General features: G+C 48.2%; 2 protein-coding genes across 6 annotated transcripts in view; one reads left to right on the top strand and one right to left on the bottom strand.

Annotated features, from left to right (window-relative positions):
• The first annotated feature begins 495 nt into the window (after positions 1-495).
• On the top strand, positions 496-15619 carry AWAT2 (acyl-CoA wax alcohol acyltransferase 2). Its single transcript, XM_025466280.2, has 7 exons — positions 496-682; positions 12735-12845; positions 13219-13289; positions 13540-13744; positions 13974-14148; positions 14703-14902; positions 15123-15619. Exons 1-7 carry the CDS (start codon positions 595-597, stop codon positions 15275-15277), a joined length of 1005 nt encoding a protein of 334 aa, XP_025322065.2. The 5' UTR covers positions 496-594; the 3' UTR covers positions 15278-15619.
• An 898-nt stretch (positions 15620-16517) lies between these two features.
• EDA (ectodysplasin A) overlaps positions 16518-23575 on the bottom strand; it is a 435453-nt gene continuing 428395 nt past the window's right edge. The window contains exons 7-9 of one of the 5 annotated variants that reach the window (XM_025466087.3): positions 22479-22609; positions 20388-20619; positions 16518-19508 (exon numbers count right to left, since the gene is read on the bottom strand). In XM_025466087.3, coding sequence (XP_025321872.1) covers positions 19492-19508; positions 20388-20619; positions 22479-22609 — 380 coding nt within the window. In that variant the 3' untranslated portion in view covers positions 16518-19491. Of the gene's footprint in view, positions 20620-22478; positions 22610-23575 lie in introns of all 5 variants that reach the window. The other 4 variants (XM_025466089.3, XM_025466090.3, XM_025466086.3 and 1 more) reach the window with 4 other exon arrangements.

The following is a 23575-nucleotide window of genomic DNA, read 5'->3' as shown; positions in this document are numbered from 1 at the left end:
TATTTATTCATTCAACAACAAAAATTATGTTCATAAACCTACATCTGATGTCTGTTCACGGGGAGTAGTAAGTTCTCTAGGACTGAGCAAGTGACCAAAGGTATTTCTACACACAACCTATGACCTCCTCTATCCTCCCCTGCAAGTGCATTGTCCCTTAGAGACCATACACACAGAAACAGACGTGGTGGCCACCTGGTGGTGGTAGGGTGCACACCTCGCTGCCTGCCTCTCCCCTCTTCTACCCTGGCTCTGGAGGCCTCACATCAGCCCCAAGCCCGCCCCCACTCACTTCCCACACCAGAGATTCATCCGTGTTTCTCTACGCAGGTGTGCCAGGGGGTGTCACAATCTCAGCCTAGGCTGTGCTTAAGTGGGTAAAAGTGCAAGTGGGTAGACAGCTGTAAGTAGCTGGGCAAGCAGAGGCAACATGTGTCCCTGCTGTCATGTGCAGGGGTGGGGGTGGGGTGGGGGTGGAGTCTAGCTGGAGGCTGGAGAAGAAAGCATGAAGAGAGGAACCCTCGAAGGCTCCTAAGCAATAGGAGCTGGGAAGCCAAGGAACAGCACTTACCTGGAGCCCCTGAGACCCTAAGCATGATGCCTTTGCCTTCCAAGAAGGACCTTAAGACTGCCATGGAGGTTTTTGCTGTGTTCCAGTGGGCCCTAAGTGCCTTTATTATTGGTGAGTCTTCAGCCTTCTGTAGGGTGACCAACTGCCCTGGTATGCCTGGGACGGAGAAGTTTTAGGGTTTAACAGGGTTTTGAATGCCAAAACCTGGGTTGTTCCAGGCAGATTTGGATGACTGGTCACTTTTGCCTCTCACCTGACTTTCCTAGGCATGGTACTCCTGGAATCTCTGAGTGTACATGATGACATGTGTGTGTATACAGGTGTGTGCCTATGCAGGGGTGCATATGCATGTGTGCAAGTGAGCCTTGATGCAGATGTGTGTGCTGAGCCCTCCTGGGTCTACACGGGGGCATGCAGGGTATGTTTTGGGAAGGTGGGGAGCAGTTCCATTGAAGCTACCCAAGGAAAAGGACTTAGTTACAACCTCATGCCCTTGAACAGAGCATCTGAGGGGCCAGATGGAGCCTCTGAAAGCCTCTTGCCCAGAGCAATTCATCCATTTATTCAACCAATTCCCCTTACCGTCTACACCACAAAGACTATGTGAAAGTTACATATAGGCTGACCACTGTCTACCACTAGGTGCTAAAGCAAAGCAGCCCTGTGTGTGTGTTTTGGGGGGTGGGGAGAACTGGAAAAAAATTCTTTTGACAGAGGGATCTAGGTGAGTACTAGAGGAGGCAAGGGTATGAACCAAATTACCTTGTCAGATATCTGGGAAGGAAGAATGCAGGTAGGCCTTAGGAATCTGGGGCTTGCCAGTGAATAGGAGGAGTGGGCTAGAGGACAGTGAATGGGAGGCTCAGAGGCCTGCCTGGAGTGGGCACCAGCATCCTTCTGTGCTGAAAAAGAGCCATGTTACCCTAGGAATGATTAGCAATAAGAGCTAAAAAGAGGCCAGCAGAAAGGAATTCATATGTATTAGGTATTTTGTATCAGATATTTTCACATCTACTATTTCATCTTTCATCATAGCCTCCTGCCAGCCTTATGAGGTAGAAGCTATCATTATGCATAATGATATTTACTAATAGCTACACACACATAATGAGTGCTAACATTCATAATATTAGCTAACATTAATTGCACCCTTTTTTTTGGGTGTGTGTCAGACACTGTTCTGAGCTAATGACCCCCATTGTACGGACACTGAGGTGCATGTAGTCTAAGTGGTCTGTCCGAGATCACACAACTTAGGAAGCAGAGGAGCTGGCCTGGGAGTTGAGCCCATGAAGGCCTGATTCCAGGCCATGAGGTCTTTTCCCTACCTCTTGCATCAACTCATTCACTGCTGATCTGGGAGGTTTGGTCTGGACATGCTCCTGGAGCATATGCTAGGCCAGAGTGTGCTCTAATTCATAATTGCCACATTTTAAATTTCTGTTAACTGCCCATTCATGATTTTTGCCTGTTTTTTGCCTTTTGAATGAGTTGACTCTTGCAGGGCACATAGGAAATAGGTGAAGAAGGAGGAGTGTTCGGGGCAGAGAGTGGGTAGCATGCGACAAGGGTAGGATGAGGGAGATCATAAAGCATTCAAGGAGCTGCCAGTAGTTAAATAGGATGAGGAGTGAGAGGCACAGAATTGGTGCTCAATACATAACAAGTAAATGGATGGGAGACAAGAAAGAGGATGTTGGAGAAGCAGTCTGGGGACCATTGTGCAGGGCACTGTAAAGTAAGAAAAGAGTTTGGATTTTTTTCCTGAGGGCCATGTGGAGCCATGATAGGGTTTGGGACAGGGCAACAGCATCAGATTTGTATTTTTAAGGAATGCCTTTGTGGCTCAGTTAGTTAAGTGTCTGCTTTTGGCTCAGGTCATGATCCCGGGGTCCTAGGATTGAGCCCCGAGTCAGGCTCCCGGCTCAATGGGTAGTCTGCTTCTCCCCCTCCCTCTGCCCCTTTACCTGCTCTCTTTGTCTCTGTCAAATAAATAAAATATTTTTAAAAAGATTTGCATTTTCAAGAGATCACTCTTGCTCTGTATAGAGAATCAGTTACGGGAAGAGGCTGTTGCAATCATCTGGGTGAGAAATGTGGTGATTAGGAGCAGACTGGTAGCAATCAGGATGAAGACAAGAGGGAGGGAAAGGAGAGTTTACAGAATTGGAATAGAATTAACGTGGCTTGGTGATGAGGACATATGAGTGAGAGAAACAGGAGAGGCAAAACTGAGGGCTTAGGGCCCAGTGTGAGCTGGCAGAGGGGCAGGTGGAGCAGAGGAGGCTGAAGGAGGAGGGTGGCCAAAAGGAACATGAGTACAGGGAGAAAACAGTCTCAGGAAGCTCTTGTTAGGGTCTGACTGTGGGGTGTACAGACAGGGAGTACAGAGCAGCCAGAAGGGCTCTAGGCTGGCGCTTCAGGAGATGGGGTTTCCGCTGCTCCTCCTCCCCTTGCCAGCTCACATGGGGCACATGGCCCCTTGGAGCCTTCCAAGCCCTTCACCCTGTGCATGGAATCATGTCTTTGGACCCTAAGGGCCTTGAGAAAAGACCCTCATGGTAAGGCAGATGTTGGTAGTGTGAGTTCCACTTGGCAGAAGTCCAGTGACTTGTCTGAGATCACACTCACGGTAAATGGCAGATCAGGATGCATCTCACTGCCCAGGCGCTCTGCCTGAGGACATGTCACCTCACAAGATGTCCCCAACACTGTCTGAGTTGAGGAAAGCCTCATGGAAACAGAGAGGTTTCGTTTGGCCTAGACTTACGCCTCTCTAGATTTCTTGAAAAAGTCGAATAGTCCTTTTTTAAATAAAAATTTTGTTTATTTATTTGACAGAGAGCAAGCACACAAGCAGGGGAGCAGCAGACAGTGGGAAAAGGAGAAGAAGGCTCCGCATCAAGCAGGGAGCCTGATGCAGGGCTTGATCCCAGGACCATGGGATCACAACCCAAGCCAAAAGTAGATGTGTAACTGATAAGCCACTCAGGCACCCTTGAATAGTCTTTTTTGTTTGTTTGTTTGTTTTTGTATATTTTTTATTGGAGTTCGATTTGCCAACATACAGCATAACACCCAGTGCTCATCCCATCAAGTGCCCTCCTCAGTGCCCATCACCCAGTCACCCCCACCCCGCGCCCACCTCCCCTTCTACCACCCCTAGTTCATTTCCCAGAGTTAGGAGTCTTCATGTTCTGTCACCCTCACTGATATTTCCCACTCTTTTTCTCTCCTTTCCCCTTTATTCCCTTTCACTATTTTTTATATTTCCCAAATGAATGAGAACATATAATGTTTGTCCTTCTCCGATTGACTTAACTTCACTCAGCATAATACCCTCTTGTTCTATCCACGTTGAAGCAAATGGTGGGTGTTTGTCATTTCTAATAGCTGAGTAATATTCCATTGTATACATAGACCACATCTTCTTTATCCATTCATCTTTCGTTGGACACCGAGGCTCCTTCCACAGTTTGGCTATCGTGGCCATTGCTGCTAGAAACATCGGGGTGCAGGTGTCCCGGCGTTTCATTGCATCTGTATCTTTGTGGTAAATCCCCAACAGTGCAATTGCAGGGTCGTAGGGCAGGTCTATTTTTAACTCTTTGAGGAACCTCTACACAGTTTTCCAGAGTGGCTGCACCAGTTCACATTCCCACCAACAGTGCAAGAGGGTTCCCCTTTCTCCACATCCTCTCCAACATTTGTTTTTTCCTGTCTTGTTAATTTTCCCCATTCTCACTGGTGTGAGGTGGGCTCTCATTGTGGTTTTGATTTGTATTTCCCTGATGGCCAGCGATGCGGAGCATTTTCTCATGTGCTTGTTGGCCATGTCTATGTCTTTTTTGGTGAAATTTCTGTTCATGTCTTTTGCCCATTTCATTTTGAATTGTTTCTTTGCTGTTGAGTTTAATAAGTTATTTATAGATCTTGGATACTAGCCCTTTATCTGATTTATCTGATTTATTTACAAATATCCTCTCCCACTCTGTAGCTTGTCTTTTAGTTTTGTTGACTTTTTCTTTTGCAGTGCAGAAGCTTTTTTAAAAAAAAGATTTTATTTATTTATTCACGAGAGACAGAGTGTGAGAGAGAGAGAGGCAGAGACACAGGCAGAGGGAGAAGCAGGCTCCATGCAGGGAGCCTGATGTGGAACTCGATCCCGGGACTCCAGGATCACGCCCTGGGCCGAAAGCAGGGACTAAACCGCTGAGCCACCCAGGGATCCCCTGTGCAGAAGCTTTTTATCTTGATTAAGTCGCAATAATTCATTTTTGCTTTTGTTTCTCTTGCCTTCATGGATGTATCTTGCAAGAAGTTGCTGTGGCCAAGTTCAAGCCTGTATTCTCCTCTACGATTTTGATGGATTCTTGTCTCATGTTTAGATATTTCATCCATTTTGAGTTTATCTCTGTGTATGGTGCAAGAGAGTGGTCTAGTTTCATTCTTCTGCATGTGGATGTCCAATTTTCCCAGCACCATTTATTGAAGAGACTGTCCTTTTTCCAGGGGATAGTCTTTCTTGCTTTGGCCGAATATTAGTTGACCATAGAGTTGAGGGCCCGTGTCTGGGTTCTCTATTCTGTTCCACTGATCTATGTGTCTGTTTTGTGCCAGTACCACACTGTCTTTGACCACAGCTTTGTAGTACAACCTGAAATCCGGCATTGTGATGCCCCCGGCTCTGGTTTTCTTTTTCAATATTCCCCTGGCTATTCGGGGTTCTTTCTGATTCTACACAAATCTTAAGATGACTTGTTCCAACTCTCTGAAGAAAGTCCATGGTATTTTGATAGGGATTGCATTAAACGTGTAAATTGCCCTGGGTAGCATTGACATTTTCACACTATTAATTCTTCCAATCCATGAGCATGGAATATTTTTCCATCTCTCTGTGTCTTCCTCAATTTCTTTCAGAAGTGTCCTGTAGTTTTTAGGGTATAGATCCTTTACCTCTTTAGTGAGGTTTATTCCTAGGTATCTTATGCTTTTGGGTGCAATTGTAAATGGGATTGACTCCTTCATTTCTCTTTCTTCAGTCTCATTGTTAGTCTAGAAATGCCACTGATTTCTGGGCATTGATTTTGTATCCTGCCACACTGCCGAATTGCTGTATGAGTTCTAGCAATCTTGGGTGGAGTCTTTTGGGTCTTCTATGGACAGTATCATGCCATCTGCGAAGAGGGAGAGTTTGACTTCTTCTTTGCTAATTTGAATGCCTTATTTCTTTCTGTTGCCTGATTGCTGAGGCTAGGACTTCTAGTACTATGTTGAATAGCAGTGGTGAGAGTGGACATCCCTGTAGTGGTCCTGATCTTAGGGGAAAGGCTCCCAGTGTTTCCCCACTGAGAATGATATTGGCTGTGGGCTTTTCTCAAATGGCTTTTAAGATGCTGAGGAAAAGTTCCCTCTATCCCTACACTCTGAAGAGTTTTGATCAGGAATGGATGCTGTGTTTTGTCAAATGCTTTCTCTGCATCTATTGAGAGGGTCATATGGTTCTTGTTTTTTTCTCTTGTTGATATGATCTATCACATTGATTGCTTTACGAGTGTTGAACCAGCCTTGCATCCCAGGGATAAATCCCACTTGGTCATGGTGATTAATCTTCTTAATGTATTGTTGGATCCTATTGGCTAGTATCTTGTTGAGAATTGTTGCATCTGTGTTCATCAGGGATATTGGTCTATAATTCTCCTTTTTGGAGGGGTCTTTGTCTGGTTTTGGAATTATGGTGATGCTGGCCTCATAGAAGAAGTTTGGAAGTATTCCTTCCCTTTCTATCTTTTGGAACAGCTTTAGTAGAATAAGTATTGTTTCTTCTTTAAACGTTTGATAGAATTCCCCCGGGAAGCCATCTGGCCCTGGACTTTTGTGTCTTGGGAGGTTTTTGACGACTGCTTCAATTTCCTCCCTGGTTATTGGCCTGTTCAGGTTTTCTATTTCTTCCTGTTCCAGTGTTGGTAGTTTGTGGTTTTCCAGAAATGCATCCATTTCTTCTAGATTGCCTAATTTATTGGCGTATAGCTGCTCATAATATGTTTTTAAAATCATTTGTATTTCCTTGGTATTGGTTGTGATCTCTCCTTTTTCATTCGTGATTTTACTAATTAGAGTCTATTCTCTTTTGTTTTTAATAAGGCTGGCTAATGGTTTATCTAACTTATTAATTCTTTCAAAGAACCAACTCCTGGTTTTGTTGATCTGTTCCACAGTTCTTATGGTCTCTATTTCATTCAGTTCTGCTCGAATCTTTATTAACTCTCTTCTGCTTGGTGTAGGTTTTACTTGCTGTTCTTTGTCCAGTTCTTTAGGTGCAAGGTTAGCTTGGTTATTCAAGTTTTTTCCAATTTTTTTGAGGGATGCTTGTATTGGGATGCATTTCCCTCTTGGAACTGCTTTTGCTGTATCCCAAAGATTTTGAATGGTTGCATCTTCATTCTCATTTGTTTCCTGAATCTTTTTAATTCTTCTCTAATTTCCTTGTTGACCCTTCCATCTTTTAGCAGGATGCTCTTTAACCTTCACGTGTTTGAAATTCTTCCAAATTTCTTCTTGTGATTGAGTTCAAGTTTCAAAGCATTATGGTCTGAAAATATGCAGGGGGCAATCCCAATCTTTTGGTATCAGATGAGACCTGATTTGTGACCCAATATGTGGTCTCTTCTGGAGAAAGTTCCATGTGCACTTGAGAAGAATGTATATTCAGTTGCGTTTGGATGTAAAGTTCTATAAATATCTGTGAAATCCATCTGGTCCACGTATCAAAGCTCTTGTTTCTTTGGAAATGTTGTGCTTAGAATATCAGTCATTTGCAAAAAGCGCCGTGTTGTAGTCTCCCAGTCTCAGTGTATTATTATCTAAGTATGTCTTTACTTTGGTTATTAATTGATTGATATACGTGGCAGCTCCCACATTCAGGGCATAAATATTCATGATTGTTAAGTCCTCTTGTTGGATAGATCCATTAATTATGATAGTGTCCCTCTTCATCTCTTACTACAGTCTTTGGGGTAAACTTTATCTGATATGAGGATGGCTACCCCAGCTTTCTTTTGAGGACCATTTGAATGGTAAATGGTTCTCCACCATTTCATTTTCAGGCTGGAGGTGTCCTTAGGTCTAAAATGAGTCTCTTGTAGACAGCAAATAGGTGGGTCTTGTTTTTTTATCCAGTCTGAAATCCTGTGTCTTTTGATGGGATCATTAAGCCCATTCACGTTCAGAGTTACTATTGAAAGATATGAATTTAGTGTCATTATGATACCTATTCTGTCCCTGTTTTTGTGGATTATTTCTTTGGGTGTCCTCTTTTTTTTTTACAGAGTCCCCCTTAATATTTCTTGCAGAGCTGGTTTGGTGGCAACATGTTTTTTCAGTTTCTGCCTATCTTGGAAGCTCTTTATCTCTCCTTCTATTCTGAATGAGAGCTTGCTGGGTAAAGTATTCTTGGCTACATGTTTCTATCATTAGGACCCTGAATATATCCTGCCAGTCCTTTGTGGTCTGCCAGGTCTCTGTGGAGAGGTCTACTGTTAATCTAATATTTCTCACCATAGAAGTTAGTGATCTCTTGTCTCTCGCTGCTTTAAGGATTTTCTGTTTATCTTTGGAATGTGCAAGTTTCACTATTAAATGTCGAGGTGTTGAACGGTTTTTATTAATTTTGTGGGGACCTCTCTATCTCCTGGATCTGAATGCCTGTTTCCCTCCCCAAATTAGGGAAGTTCTCAGCTATGATTTGTTCAAATATGCTTTCTTGTCCTGTGTCCCTTTCAGTGCCCTCTGGAACCCTAATTAAATGTAGATTTTTACTTCTGAGGCTGTGATTTATTTCTCTTAACCTTTCCTCATGGTCTTTTAATTGTTTTTCTCTTTTTTCCTCAGCTTCCTTCCTTGCCATCAACTTGTCTTCTATGTTACTCACTCTTTCTTCTACCTCATTAACCCTCGTCGTTAGCACCTCCAGTTTGGATTGCATCTCATTTAATTGATTTTTAATTTCGGCCTGATTAGATCTAAATTCTGCAGTCATGTAGTCTCTTGAATCCTTTATGCTTTTTTCCAGAGCCACCAGTAGCTTTATAATTGTGCTTCTGAATTGGCTTTCTGACATCGAATTGTAATCCAAATTCTGGAAGTCTGTGGCAGAGAGTCCTGTTTCTGATTCTTTCTTTTGTGGTGAGTTCTTCTTTCTAGTCATTTTGCTCAGTGCAGAGTGACTAAAAATGAGTTGTAATGGAAAAAGGAAGAGAAAAAAAAAGAAAAAGAAAAACAAGGAGGGGTATTCTCTGGTTCTATATACTGTAAATCCCTCGACTTCCCCCGTGGCTTTCCAGCGCTGCTCTGCCAAGAACTTGCTCTTCCACTGTCCTTCCAGCTGGTCTTCTGGGGGAGGAGCCTGCTGTGCCGATTCTCAGGTGTGTGCACCTGAGCTGCCCCGCCCCCTGCCAGGTGCAGGGCTCAGTGGGAGCTGTTTACCCGGTGAGGCCCCTGTTCCCTGGCGGCCCCGCCCCTCCCAGGCACAGGGTGATACAAGGAGGAACAACCACAGTGGCGGTGGCCAGCTCTCCAGCCCTGGAGTCAGCTCCCTAACTAACTACTGCAGTCTCCCAGTCTGCACTGGACTTGATGCTCCCAGGGTGGGGGGCACTGATCTGCACAGCTTGGGGTGCCTGGTGCCAGGAGCGTCCTCGCTGTCCTGTGCCCTCCGTGCCTCCACCTGGCCCGGGGGAGCACAGGATCCTGGGCTGTGTCCACTCAGAGTCCTGGGCTCCTGGCCAGTGCTGCTGGAATCGCGCTCCCGGTGCACGGCTCCCCAAGGCAGCAGGTATCAGCCCCCTCTGCCCGCAGCCGCCGCCTGAGCTGCTCCCGAGGCCCCCCCCGGGCGCGCGCTCCAGCCCTTTACCTCGCTCTCTCCCGGGCGCACTTCCTCTGTTAGTGACCCCAGGAGACTGGAGGCTCCACTGCCCCTCTTGGGATCCTGCCCGAGTTCCCAGCTAAGCACCTTCCCTCCAGGAAGAAGCCCGTGCGGATTTTTAAAGTTCCCGCTTTTGGAGGGTGGGCTTTCCCCTCCGGGAGGCTCTCGGGCTCGGCTCTAGCCTGGCACCCCATGGGGGCCCCTCCCCGACTTTATTCTTTTTTATTTTTTTTCCTCCTTCCTACCTTGATAGAAGCAAAAACTCTTCTCTCTGTAGCATTCCAGCTGTTCTCTCTTTAAATCTCAGGTCGAATTCATAGGTTTTCAGGGTGATTTGAAAGTTATCTAGGTAAGTTGGTGGGGACAGGTGACCTGGGGACCCTACTCCTCCATCTTGCCCTGCCCCCCGCCCCTTGAATAGTCTTATAAGGAGCATATCAAAATCCTAAAACTGCTGGCTTAGATCTCTTCCATAGAAGCAGCCACATTCAACATTGTTAGCTCTTTCCTCTGGTGTTGATATCCTGTGTCTACATTTTACTACTTAACATTTCTTTTTTTTTAAATTTTTTTAATTTAATTTATTTATGATAGGCACACAGTGAAAGAGAGAGAGAGAGGCAGAGAGAGAAGCAGGCTCCATGCACCGGGAGCCCCACGTGGGACTTGATCCCGGGTCTCCAGGATTGCGCCCCGGGCCAAAGGCAGGCGCCAAACCGCTGCGCCACCCAGGGATCCCACTACTTAACATTTCTAAAGATTACTATAGTATTTCTGATTTAACAGCTTTAGATGTCATCACTGACTTGCTAATACAGAAGATGAGATTTTGACTCTATACACTATTGCTAGATCTTTCCTCTTCCTCCATCATTTCAAGATGGTTATAGCACAGGTTGGGATTAAATGCTTGACTGTGACTAGGAATATCCATAGTGGAGCCATTTTGTGTACTGAGAGCGTATTTCCTTGCTGGTACAGCCTTTTGTTTTCCCTGGAACTCATGGTCGCCTCATTTTAAAATTGTTTTATCTATCGGATGTCTCTTAGCTACACCAATTCATCTGCAAACTATCCACAGACATATTAATCTCTCCTAATACCTATAATACCTATAGGTATTAGGAACCTATAGGTCCTCTCCCCTCCTGCACTATTTTCTGGAGGACATCACTACTAGAGCCTGGCATCCTCCTGTTACACAATTAGGTCTTCTTACAGCTCTCACCTCTGGGGCCCTTGAAGCACCACAGGTGCACAATTTAAGAAGCTGTTCACTCTCCAGGTTGTGCAAGTGTTGGGTTAGTACTTGCTTGACCCTGAGAGTGTTTTCTTAAATGTTGTCCCATAGGCACCTTGCTTGCTTCACCATAGTGCTTGCCCTGGTTACTTCCTTCCTTCATTGGCTCCTCTCCCCCCATCCCATACCTTCCTCTGTCTTGGTTTACTTCCTTATCCTGATGGGGCACACCCTCCAGGAGTTTCCTGAAAAAGCAACACGGGAGACAAACCATCTGAGACTGGATGTCTGAGGTTGTCTTTATCCTACTTTCATGCTTGATTAATAATTTGGCTGCCATGTAGAGTGCCTTAGCTGTCCCTTGTGTAAGCATCTGAGTCTAGTCTCTTTGGTTCAGTTTTTTTTCAGAGAGTGGTCCTCCCATTGTCCAGCTGTATAGGGGAAGGGGGTGCACCTGGAGCTCTGACTGCCTCTTTGATAGACTTTCAATCAAGCCCCGTGCCTCACACTGCTTCTTGTCACACCTGGTGGCTCCAGATTCCGAGTCTTTCCTAGATTCTCCAGCACAAGCAGGCTTGCTCTTGTAGCCATTCCCCTGGTGGGTAACCAGGTTTGTTTTCTCTGTTCAAAGCCAGTTACTCCCTCCTTCATCTGCTTTCCAGCATGCAAACATTTTGTTGGTATCTCTTGTCCACTGTTGGTATCTCTCTAATTCTTTTTTTCATTGAAGAGCTATAGATTTTAATATGTTATTTTTTAAAAAAGATTTTATTGGGGCACCTGGGTGGCTGTGTGAGAGAGGAACGCCTAGGTGGCCCCGTGGTTGAGCACCTGCCTTTGGCTCAGGTCGTGATCCCAGGGTCCTGGGATCAAGTCCTGCATCAGGCTCCCCGCAGGGAGCCTATTTCTTTCTCTGCCTATGTCTCTTCCTCTCTTTCTGTGTCTCTCATGGATAAATAAATAGTCTTTTAAAAAATAAAAAAAAAATTTATTTGAGAGCAAGAGAAAGAGCATGAGCATGAGTAGGGGGAAGAGCATAGGGAGAGGGAGAAACAGGCTCCTCACTGAGCAGGGAGTCCAACGTTGGGCTCGATCCCTGGACCCTAGGATCATGACTTGAGTTGAAGGCAGATGCCTAACCGACTGAGCCACCCAGGTGCCCCTTAAAATGTTCTTATGGTAATTTTCATGAGGCCTTGGCAAGGAGTCAAGATGAAAACTTTCTTCCATCTGCCATGCTCAATTAGAAGTGTGTTCTGTCTTTTCTAGCCTTTACTTTTACCCACTTTCTCTCACAGTCTTTTTTTTTAAAAAACCACTGGGCCACCTAGGCGTTCCTCTCTCACACAGTCTTAATCACAGCTCTTCTAAAACCGAGTTCCGTAATAACTCTGAGTGTGGCTCCCTAGGACTCATCTCCATTAAGTCCATCCTAACTACCCTACAATGCTCCTCTCTTACTGGGGCTTGACACAGCCCAGTACCTTATTCTGTCCCAGCTTGCATCATCCTTTGTTTCTCATTTGCCAACTTGTGTGCTCCCAGCCTGGCGGAAGTTGGGTACTCTCTCTGGTATTCCCTCCACTGATGCCTCACAGTGAAGATCTGGACAGGAAAATGTGAGCTGGAGGAAATCTGTTCCTGGCTGTCTTGCCAGGACTCCCAACCTCCAACAGCCAGATCAGAGTGACCCATCATTGGCTCCTTGCCATTGAACACAGCCCAGAGCAGTGCTTGAGCAGTTCCTGGGGAGTAGAGGGCTTGCTGCATGGTGCACACCTTGAGAGGAAAACATCTTGCTTTCCAGATCAGAAACAGGTTCCCAAGGACAGAGAGGAGATGGAGTAGGGGATGTGGGCATGCATACCACGTGCTAGGGTGAGGAAGTGAGAGTGTTAAGTGAGCATGGGTGAGAGTGTGTACAACCTTGGGGTGGAGAGACCCCAGAGGGAGGGCAAGTGTGCTCACAAGTCATTAACTCTGAGCTGGCCTCCCTCCAGTAATCACCGTAATCTTTGTCAACCTCTACCTGGTGGTGTTCACCCCATACTGGCCTGTCACTGCGCTCATTCTCACCTGGCTGGCTTTTGACTGGAAGACCCCAGAGCGAGGTAAGGGCCCCTCTGAGGCTGGGTTGCCAGCCATCACATGCTCTTTTCTTATAGTCCTGAGAGGCTCTGGCCAATTCCCAGGCAGATTTTTAACCTGTTCATCCCTGGGTTAGAGAAGCTGAGGGAAGGGGCCTTTTCCAAATGCCAGGAAGGCCCAGATCAGAACTGGAGTGGGTTAGGGGAAAAGCAGCTAGTAAGGCAGAAAGCTAGGCCCATCCTAAATTGGCCCTGATGTGACATAGCTCATCCTGGTTGCCAGTTACAAGGCCAGGAGACAGCAGGGGGTGAGGAGCCACCTTGTGGCTGGCCCAAAGGGGGTCTGAAGAAGACAACGGGGGTGGGCAAAACCTGGCTATGTTGGCTCTGTATTCAGGTGGCCGCCGGCTTGCCTGTGTGAGGAATTGGTGCCTGTGGAAACAGTATTGTGATTACTTTCCCCTCAAGGTAAGTAGCCCTAGGTCCCCACTTGGGTCCCGGGCCCAGCCCCAACTCCAACTCCAATGCCAGCAGTTGGGCCAGGGTGGAGGTTGGGGACATCATTTCCATTGAGACCCATGTGACTGATGCCCCCTGGAGCTGTGTGTTACCCAATCCACATAGCTGGACATGGCAGCCCTTTCCCTTCCAGGTCTCTGGCCAGAAGAGGAGTACTCTTCCTTGGCTATCCCCCTTCTGACTCCACTCTCCTCCACAGCTTTTGAAGACTCATGATATCTCCCCCAGCCACAACTACATCCTTGCGTGCCACCCTCATGGGCTCTTGTCCCACTCATGCTTTGGCCACTTTGCCACGGACACCTCAGGCTTCTCCAAGATCTTTCCTGGTATCACCCCTTATATTCTCACACTGGGAGCTTTTTTCTGGGTGCCGTTGCTCAGAGAGTATGTCATGTCTTCAGGTGAGTTAGCTCCTAGGACATGAGGACAAAGGAAACATGGCTCCCTGAGGGAAAAGTGTTGGGGGAATGGGTGAGAGCAAGGCCAACTTGGTGGTCCTTTCTGGTCTTAAAAGGCTACCTTAGGCTCACCTGCCTGACATGAGGCTCTCCCATCCTTTGAAGAGATAGGGAGGAAAGTTAAGAGGCTTGGGTAATGGCCAATGAGCTTTTGGTGTTTTCTGCCCACCAGGGGCCTGCTCTGTGAGCCGAGCCTCCATGGACTTTCTGCTCACACATAAAGGCACAGGCAACATGCTGATTGTGGTGGTTGGTGGCCTGGCTGAATGCAGATACAGCCTGCCAGGCTCTACCACCCTGGTCTTGAAGAATCGGACTGGCTTTGTACGCATGGCCCTTCAGCATGGGTAAGGAGAGCTCTGGTCCAGAATGGGGAGAGGGGTTCCAAAAGCCCATCACATAAGGAGTAAGGGGTTTTGAGGAAAGGATATCTAGAATTGGGGGGTAGAAAGCTGCTTTTGTGTTGGAGGAAAGCCTGGATGGGGTCCTAGAGGCATTTCTGCTTATGAGACAGGGCTAGAGGGCTAGCCCTCAGCTCTTCTCCCTCATGCTAGCCTCTCATCTGGGCTGGTCCCTCCATCAAAGGTGACTGGCTGCAAGCTCATGTCAGGGAGAACCAAAATTACTGTGTGGGTTAAAGGGGAGAAAGTGAAATGAAATGGCCCTTGGGTCTTCTCTTCTAGTGTTTTAGACCCGTGGGTTCACAGGAGGGTCTGGGACTCTCTTCCTTTCGCTTGTTGCTACTTCACCCCCACAAGCAGCCTGGGGTAGACAACAGGGTCCTCAACTTCATCTGGACCTAGGCCCAGCTAAGTCATGGGCTGAGAAGCCTATGGGAAGACCCACCCAGGGACTGCTGGTAGTCAGAGTGGCTATCAAAGGATATGTCTTTCCTCTGCAGAGTGCCTCTAATTCCTGCCTATGCTTTTGGGGAGACAGACCTCTACAATCAGCACATTTTCACTCCAGGGGGCTTGGTGAATTGCTTCCAGAAGTGGGTGCAGCGTATGGTACACATCTACCCTTGTGCTTTCTATGGGCGTGGCTTCACGGAGAACTCCTGGGGCTTACTGCCCTATGCTCGTCCTGTAACCACTGTTGGTGAGTGAGCCCTTCCACTGGCAGCCATGTCTAGGATACAGGATCCAGTTCTGAGGCTGCACCTTGGCTCTGGCTGTGTCCAGAGGCGGAGAGGCTGGCTAGGATGAGGGGCATGGTGAGGGGAAGGATGGGGAAAATCTGGGCTTGAGGGCTGAGGCCTAGTCCAGGAAGTGAGCTGTTCTGATGCTTTTCCCTTTTCCCTCTCTGTCTCCTCTGGCAGTTGGGAAGCCTCTACCATTGCCCAAGATTGAGAACCCGAGCCAGGAGACTGTGGCTAAATACCACGTGCTCTATATCGATGCCCTACGCAAACTGTATGACCAGCATAAGGCCAAGTTTGGCATCTCGGAGACCCAGGAACTGGTGATAGTTTGACAGACATCGCCAGCAGCTTCTCAGCAGCCTGGCTGGAAGGCACAGAACCTGTGAAATGGGAGGACAAAAGTCACCTCTGAGCCTCCTGCTCCTGATTTGGCCAGTCCTCAGTATGAGGAGGGCTGGCTGTCCATTTGGCTATTCTCTAGACCCCTCTTCTTCCTTCATCTCTCTCCTGCTTCCAGCTCTTCTCTGCTTTTACCTTGGGGCTGCAAGAGAAGTAGACCCAAAAGGCAGGGAAAGCCCTAGGCGAGAGGTATCCTGAAGTCTCCCTCACCTATGATCACTCAGCAGCAGTGCTGAGGAAAACAATGGACAGAATAAAAAGCTTCTCTTTGGATACTGCTTGTGGTACAGCTCATGTTTTAAGGGCCCAGAATCCGTGTTCATGGCTCTGCTTCTCTACTCTCAAGCAGCCCCATCTTTTGGCATCAAGGCTCCCGTAGGACTGGGTGCCTTGAGATCCAGCACACTTGGGGCTCAGGCTCTTGGGGCTTCAAGCCCTGTGACATGGAGCAATCTGTCATCTCTTAGCCTGAGCTTCCTCCCCTATAAAACAGGACCAAGGATTCCTCCCCTGCTTACCTCAGAGGCTACCGGGAAGATTGATTGTACTGAATGTGATTGACCTTTGTAAGTTGGACAGCTACCCTACAATTATTCTCCTCTGATAATTTTGCCCATTTCCTATCCTTGAGCAACCTCTGCCCTAAATTTCATGGCATCTCTGTGTTTAAAAGAAAGCTTACAGCATAATATCTTGTCAACAGCCCTTTGAATGTTCAAGTAACCTTTCTATAGTTGGGTGACCTTGGGTTAGCTAACTCGAACTCCTTGAGCACTGTCTCCTCATCTGCAAAGTGGAAGGATACATCATGGGGAGCTGGAGGCTGGGTCTCCCCAAGCTGTTCTGGGCTCAGGCCTGGAATGTCTGTTACAGATGATGCCACAGTATCAGGCTGAGGGTACTTCCATGCTATGTCTCTGGCTCAGGACAATGATTCTTTTTTGCGGACCTCTAGAGCTTACTGGACAGGCAGTTACAGGAAAAGACCTAAGGTATGGGGATGGGGGTGTGTGTGGTCTGGGACACAGAGAGGATGTAATATGTTCTGACAGGATCTTCAGACCTCCTTCCTTCAGTTGTGCTCTCTGAAGTAGGTGCCTTGGTCCTTACCCTAGCTCATGTGTGGCAATGCTTGCAAAGAAGCACCTGCCATATAGGGCATATTTAAGTCCATTTCAAGAACAAGGGGGGAAAAAGCTTTATTTGCAAAGAACAAACCATTAATTTACACAAACTTACATCCCAGTTTATATACATTATATATAGTTTATATACATAGTATCTCACACTGGATTAAGAACCCCCCCCCCAAAGCAGCACTGGGCCTACTCCAGGCCATTCTTACCACAAAGCTCACCCCCTCACCCCAGGTGGAAGTATTTTGGATCAAGAAATGACATACCCCAAGTCCTTTTGGAGAAAGCCCTGACAGGAATGAAAAGAAACGATAGGTTCCTTCTTTGTGCTCACATGGCCTAGGGGAGCCTCTGGGCAGGGAAGGGAGGCTGAGGCAATGCCATGGGAGCCTCAGAACTTCCTGGTATTGGGCCAGCCCAGAGCCTTCCAGTCCAGAGACCGGAGCAGGGAGAATGTCTCGGGGATAAGAGTTCTGGTGGCAGCTGCAGCTGCCCTTTTCCCTGCCCTGCCAGGCTCCTGAAAGGGAGTGCTTCTAGCCTTGAGTCTCTGGGCAGAAGAAAGGAGGGGTCCCCGTGGGACAGAGACTGCTCCACCCCCTCACTCCTTTGAGTCTGTAGGTCACAGCTTGTTCACTTTGGACAGGTCGCCTTCCATCTCTGGGCCTCTGGTTCTCGCTCTAAATTTCTCTGAAATCTATCTGCATCCACTGGAAGTTACATAAAACACACATACTCACACATGGATCAAAGTCTTTGTTCCTGGCCCTTTCCTGCTTAGCAAAAGAAATTTGGCTCAGGATGGATGCAGGGGAACAGAAGGCAAAGACTACATTTCCCAAGAAACCAGTGGCCAAGCAGCCCCCAATGGCTGCCTTTTATGCCAGCTTTGGCTGCCGAAGCCCAAGCAGCTGGCAAAGGCCTCCGCCATGCAATTCTCCTTCAAACCTCTGCCATCTGCTTGCTCACAAATGTCCTCATCCCCATTCTCTATGCTAGCCTTGGCCCTCTGGTGAACTCAGGTCAGCGCAATTCCAGACTGTAAATCTATTTCCACATCCTCTTACTAGTAAATTGCTTCATCACTTTGTCAATGACTTCACTGCAACAGGGCTCCCCAGCTGTCTATTGCTTCCTTCATCACCTTCCCCCCCTCTAGTTCCTTTTGAGGATTCATAATGGCTAAAGGGTCCTGTGCAAATTCTTTTTTTTCCCTGTGCAAATTCTATTCCCACTATGATCCCCTCCATGCCTGGACAACAGGGTGGGTGTCAGACTGTTCCTTAGGGGTACAATTAAGAAGCCTTTTCCTTCCCTCTCCTCACACACATTTGGCTTTAGAGCCAGTCCTCTCTCAGGTCTTTCCTCCATTAGGAGATATCCTGGGGGTACAAAGCTCTTTGTGGTATGGAGAGAAAGGGCTAAGGAGTCCCTTAGTAGCTGTGGGAAGTGGACTAGCTCCCATAACCTGTCTGTAGGGGAACCAGTGGACAACTTTGCCTGTGGCAGGGGTTTCCGTACACGATGGGTGGTTGGGTCATTCATTGGGTGGGTGGAAGACCATAAGGGGTACAGTTCGGTGGGTACTGGAGGCCTGCTGCTTAGACATGGTACCAAGACAATTCCTCTGACCAAAAGAGCTCTAAGGCTTATGGGTGTTTCCCAAAGAAATGTCCTACTCTTTTGCCACAAAGCCCCTGGCAGCCAAAAGAACATCAAGAAATGAAAATGAGCATTTCTGCATTTCTCTCTGGGACACTGAAGAATTTTGGGTCCTTATTCCCATTTTTATTGGTTCTCTCTAGACCACAAATTCAACTCAATGCTGCAGCATAATGGCATAGCTTTGGAGTTAGACCTGCCAGGTCTGAGGCTTAAACTGGTTAAGATCCTGGTCAAAGCACTTCACCTCTGAGAGCCTTGTCTAAACAATGGGATTCATCATATTATCAAAGGAGATAATGAGAGAGAAAGTACTTTCCAAATATGAAGGAGAGGTTCCCTTCCGTTTTTGCTACAACTGAGGACTGCCTAAGGCACTTTACAGGAGCCTGGGCCAGACACATGCCAAAAGTCCACCCCAAATTGGTTTGCAAGGTTGTCATTAGCAACCAGGCAATGGAGGCATAGCCCACCACCTTGGGCCCTGACCTGTGAAGGGCTGAGCATTACAATTGTTTGGAAAGGGAAGGCACAGTGGAGAAATGAGTACCTGTTCTTGGTGGATTTTAGCTGCCTGAAGGGGCTTTTGCCCATCCCCTCAAAGGTAACTTGTTTTGGGAGCTAAAGTAGCACACTGTACAAGATTGGCCTGTCCCAGCTTTGGGCTAGACCCGTCATCCAGAAACCAGGCTGGCCCCAGGCAGTTAGAGATAAGGCCCTTGAGTGGTCCCATTATATGATCCAGTGGGGAAGCTGGGGTCAGGGGGTGGGGAGGTGTCTTTGGATCTGACTACAGGGCAGAGCCTTGCCCAATGCCTAGATGCTGGCTTCTCTTGAGCCTAGAATCAGACCACCAGCACTGGAATCTTTGGTGACTCTGCTGTGGCTTTCTGAAGCCAGAGTGAAGCAAGGTGGGTCAGTAGGGCATCAGCTGCTGTCCTTTTGGGTAGGGACTAGGCTAATGGCCACTGGGTCACAGCAAACTCAAAAAACAAAACAAAAAAAACAAAACAAAACAAAACAAAAAAACAAAAAACAAAACAAAACAAAACCCCACTGTCCTATCTCACTTCTTGCCCTTTTGAGGTCAGGCAGAAAAGTTCTGCCTTGCTGATGCCTAGGAGGAGCAGGCTAGGGGTTGTGAATTTTCTTAGGTTATCATAGAAGCTGCCTAGATATTCGAATTTGAAGGGACTCCCAGAGGTCATCCAGTCCAACACTTTGTCCCCAGACACAAGTTGACTAGATGAATATTTGCATTGCTTAATAAACAGAAAAGTCTCGTTGTGCCCAGGTCATTGAAAGAGTATCCCAGACTCACATAAGCACAAGTCCCAGGTGAGGCACCTGTCTTAGACAGAGGTAGGCTCTGTGGAGAAAGAAGACAGGAATTCTGGTCAGGCTGGGAAAGGGGGCGATCAGGAGGGGACCCAGAGATTTTTCTGAGCATGGAACGTGGCTGTAAACAAAGTGAAAGACGTGTGGCCCCAAATTTGCCCTCAGGTTCTTGTGCAGGAGGGTTTGTGGCCATTCCCTGCAACTGCTTGGAGAAGAGCAAACCTCCTTGTCCCCAAAGCCCGGCAAGCTGCCAAGTGGCTCTCAGCCTGAGTAGGAAGAGCTCTCCGACCCTCTGACCCTCCAGCAGGGCCACCTCGTGGATCAGCAAGGCTTCCACTTCCCAGAATGCCTGCTTGGTCGGTTTCTCCCTAGGTCTCTGCCGCAAGTGGCTGCCTTTCCCCTCCCTGCCCCTCTGCTTTGGCTTCAACACTCTCCTTCCCCCCAACTCTTGACCCCAGCCCTACCCAAGAGAGGAACAACAGCCCCTTAGGATCAGAGGCTTGCCCCCACAGTCTGGAGTACACCTTTGCTTTCTCTTGCCTGCTGCCCTGGAACCCCATTTTAGTGCAAGAAACTGTAATTCTGACCACAGGGACCTGAAGGTTGAAGAGTCATGCCATAATCCAGTTGACATGGAGCAGAGGAAGAGGGTCCTGCTTCCTGCAAACCCTGGGGCCCCGTCAACCATCCTGTTAATCCAAGGTCATTCTGAAAAGTTAAGCAGGCCTTGTCATCCTGGAGTCACTGGGGAATAAATAGCACTGGGGTATTGATCTCTGTGGCTGCAACACCCACATACCTCACTCCACAGCAGCACTGTGAGGTTCTGGGAGTCCTGGCTCCCAAACCTGGGACATGGGCATGGGCAGGGGCAGAAAACAGGAGGGAGTCTAGGATGCTGGGGCCTCACCCAGCCTGATGGCCCCAAAGAAGGTGGTGTGCTTGCTCATATTGATAGAGATGTCGGCGTGCACCATCTTCACCGCAATCTTCTGCCGGGCTTTGAGGAGGCAGACGCCTGCAGTATAACAAGTATTGTAGTTGGTCTTGCCGGTCTCAATGCTGCGGGTACACTGCAGGAAGGGCTTCTCATCCACCACCACCTCATAGCTGGCAAAGTCAGTGAAGTTGATATAGTATACCTGGGTGAGAGGCAACAAGAAGGGATGGGGGGAGGGGAAGCAGAGGGTGGGGCCCTTCCCTGCAACCAACAGACAGGACCAGCTCAGACTCAGCTGAGCTGTCTCCTGGCACAGCACAGCACACTGTGTGTGTATGGGGGGCGGTGCCAGTGCCACCTGAGGGGGTGTTCATTGCTCAACAGGAAGGCAAGGTGATGATGGGCTTATACGCTGCGCTTCCCCTACTCGGTGGGGCTCAGGGGGCAAAGCAAATCGCTTTTGAATAGCACACCAGTCCTTCACTCTGTGTGGGCAGGAACCACACCTTTCTGTCTTGGGTAGCTCTCCTGCCCTCCACCCGGCTCAGCCCTGGCAGGAGGCAGGGTGTTCTGCACGCGTTAGGTGCTCAATCAGTGCTACAGATGAATGAACACACATGAACGTCCAGTGCCATGCCCCAAGGACTTTTTGTGTCTGATCTTAGAAGTCTCTGATTCCCCAGAGAGGTCACTGTGACAACTTGCCATTTCTTAAACTCTTGAAGGACAGCTTCTCACTCAGCTTGCAGCTCCCCCTCCCCCATGACTGAATTTCTCTCACTGATTTTTACAGTGTCCCTTGGCCCTCTGATGATTAAAGAAACAGATCCAGGGAGACAGGGGAGGGGAATGGTGGTGCTATCCACCACAAATGAGCTGCAGAATTTGGAAGGACAAAACCCAGGCCCCTAACTTTACTTTGTGGCTCAAAGGAAGTGCTAACATACGTTCAATGGCCTGGTTTCAAGGGGGAGGATTTTCCGAGCTTTCATGGGGCTCAAGGTATGAGGCCACTCCCAATTCTATTCTGGGTCCAGAAAATATCCCACCCCAAGCTTTGATCCACCCCCCCCCCAATAAAAGGAGTTTAGGAGAAATGGCCTATAGGACATTTGGATTACACCCATATCCCCCCTGGGGATTGGGAACCCCTCCAAAGTGTCATCCTAAATCACTTTATGAAAGGTTGCTCCCTCCGTTGGCTCTTCAGGACAAGTAGTGTATCCAGGTGGCCTATGATTTCTTGGGTCAGGTCCCAAGCTGTGCCAGGATGCTTGGTGATGGGCTGAGCAAATGCTTGTTAACCCACCTTCTCCGGCCACTCTCCCGTGAGACCCTTCTGTTGACTCCGTAGTCCTGTCCATCTGCCTGCTACTGCCCGCCCCACAGAAGGCTCAACCTCAGGGTTCATCTACCTCTAGCTCTGAGGAGGCACCCCAGGGGAAGCAAACAACAGGGGTAGAAGTGGCTGGGCAGGCAAAGGACAAAAACCAAGGGCCAAAAGGGCCGGGAGAGTGATGATGGGGTGGAAGAAGAAATGACAGAGACCCAGAGAGGGAGATAAGCAGATGGGAGAAAGAGGAAGGAAACCCTGTCAAAAATGTTTTTGAGGTGGAGAGACAGTTTGCAGGAGCACTATTTAATGTAAAGCTAGCGGTGTTGGGGGGCTAAGGGGTGCTCAGCTGCTCTGCCAGTGACTTTCAAGGGATATACACTGAATCAGAGATCAAGTTTAGCCCTGGAGCTCAACAGCTCAGTGTCGGAAATCAGGGCCTGGAGCTCAGCAGGGGAATGTCAGATGGCAGAGTGTGGGAGGGGTCTCTTTGCAGTTTTTCAACAATAACTGGCCGTGGTGGGGAGGGGGACGGTAGGAAACCCCAACTCCAACTGGCCCTTCTCTCTTTTCTCCTTTCCACTCCCTCCCAGTGTAGGGCCCCCACCCCAGTCACCCCAGAAAGCAGGAGGTTAGCAGGTCTTGGCTGGCTCCACAGTGCCCCTATGTGGCCTGCAACGGATCTGCATTCTGGATACAAGAAGAGTTAGGCCTAAGACCGTACTCACTTCTACCTGACTATAGATGAAGTAGGTGCCGTCCACCAGTACCTCCAGCTCCCCGCTGCGGGGATGTAGCTTAAACACCTTGGGGTTCATGGTGATGCGAGACCAGTCATTGAGCACTCCACCTGAAAGATCTCAGTATGAGAGAAGGGCAGTCACTCAGTACATGTCAGGATAATCTGGGCAACAGAAACAAGAGATGTCGAGTGGCACCTCCCCCATCCCAGTGCCAACACCAAGTGGCTAGGCCAGGAGGCCAAGCTTTAAGAACAGCATGTGGAAGCAGATAGAGTATTCTGTTTGTCAAGCGGCTGCCAGGCATGTCTCAGGCCCCCAAGGTCCACTTATTTGTCTCCTTCTCTCCTTTCCTGACCCCTCTATCTGGAAGGGTCCTTAACTAACACTTTCTAGCTGGAATTGGGGGTGAGGGTAAGAAGAGAGTGGGCATGCTGCCCTATTTTCTTTGTTGTTCTAGGGCCTGCACAGGCAAAATTCAGACACTGAGTGGCAGGCTAGGTCTTATTATTGTATTCTATTTCTCTAGCCATAGCTCCTGAGTCCTTCTCCTGTCTTATCCGTTTGTGGGTTTTGTTCATCTCCTTAAAAGTTCCTTTTTCACAGTGCTTTCATGCCCAGTCCTTTCTGGAAGGCTTCCCTGGGTCCCCCATGAAACCACTCAGCCCAAGGAAATGTCTACCTGGAGAACCTTAGGGATCGGTGGTGGGGGCGTGTGAGGTATACTTCATAGCAGCTGGAATGAGTGACTGACAGAAATAAGGCCCCATAGGAGAGGGGGATCTTTATGAGAGTAAGAGATAAACCACTAAGCAGCACTAGAACCAGCTCAGGGGCTGGTGAGGGGGTCTGGGAGTTGCACCCCTGGTGAAGCATCTGTCAGCCCAACCCCGTTGAGGGCAGAGGGCAAGTCCTGTCACCTTTGTTGGACAGTGAGAGCCAGTGTGTGAAGGCAGAGGAAAAGCTTCCCTTTCAATCCTGCAGAAAGAGGGATGTTCCTTCTTACCACCAGAGGAGAGAGTCCAAGCCCTGGGGGCCTTTACCCCTCAAAACCATCCATTCTTCACCTGAGAAGTTGTGAATGT

This window comes from Canis lupus, chromosome X, assembly GCF_003254725.2.
Source record: "Canis lupus dingo isolate Sandy chromosome X, ASM325472v2, whole genome shotgun sequence".
NCBI classification, from domain to species: domain Eukaryota; kingdom Metazoa; phylum Chordata; class Mammalia; order Carnivora; family Canidae; genus Canis; species Canis lupus.
Note: the sequence above shows the minus strand (reverse complement) of the source record. Positions and strands in the feature narration are given on the sequence as shown.

Bases quoted from the DNA above. Each gene is read 5' to 3' on its own strand.
- AWAT2 (XM_025466280.2), top strand. From the start codon at position 595: ATGATGCCTTTGCCTTCCAAGAAGGACCTTAAGACTGCCATGGAGGTT. The intron at 12,846-13,218 runs GTAAGGGCCCCT...CTCTGTATTCAG, and splicing joins CTGGAAGACCCCAGAGCGAG to GTGGCCGCCGGCTTGCCTGT. The intron at 14,903-15,122 runs GTGAGTGAGCCC...CTCCTCTGGCAG, and splicing joins TCGTCCTGTAACCACTGTTG to TTGGGAAGCCTCTACCATTG.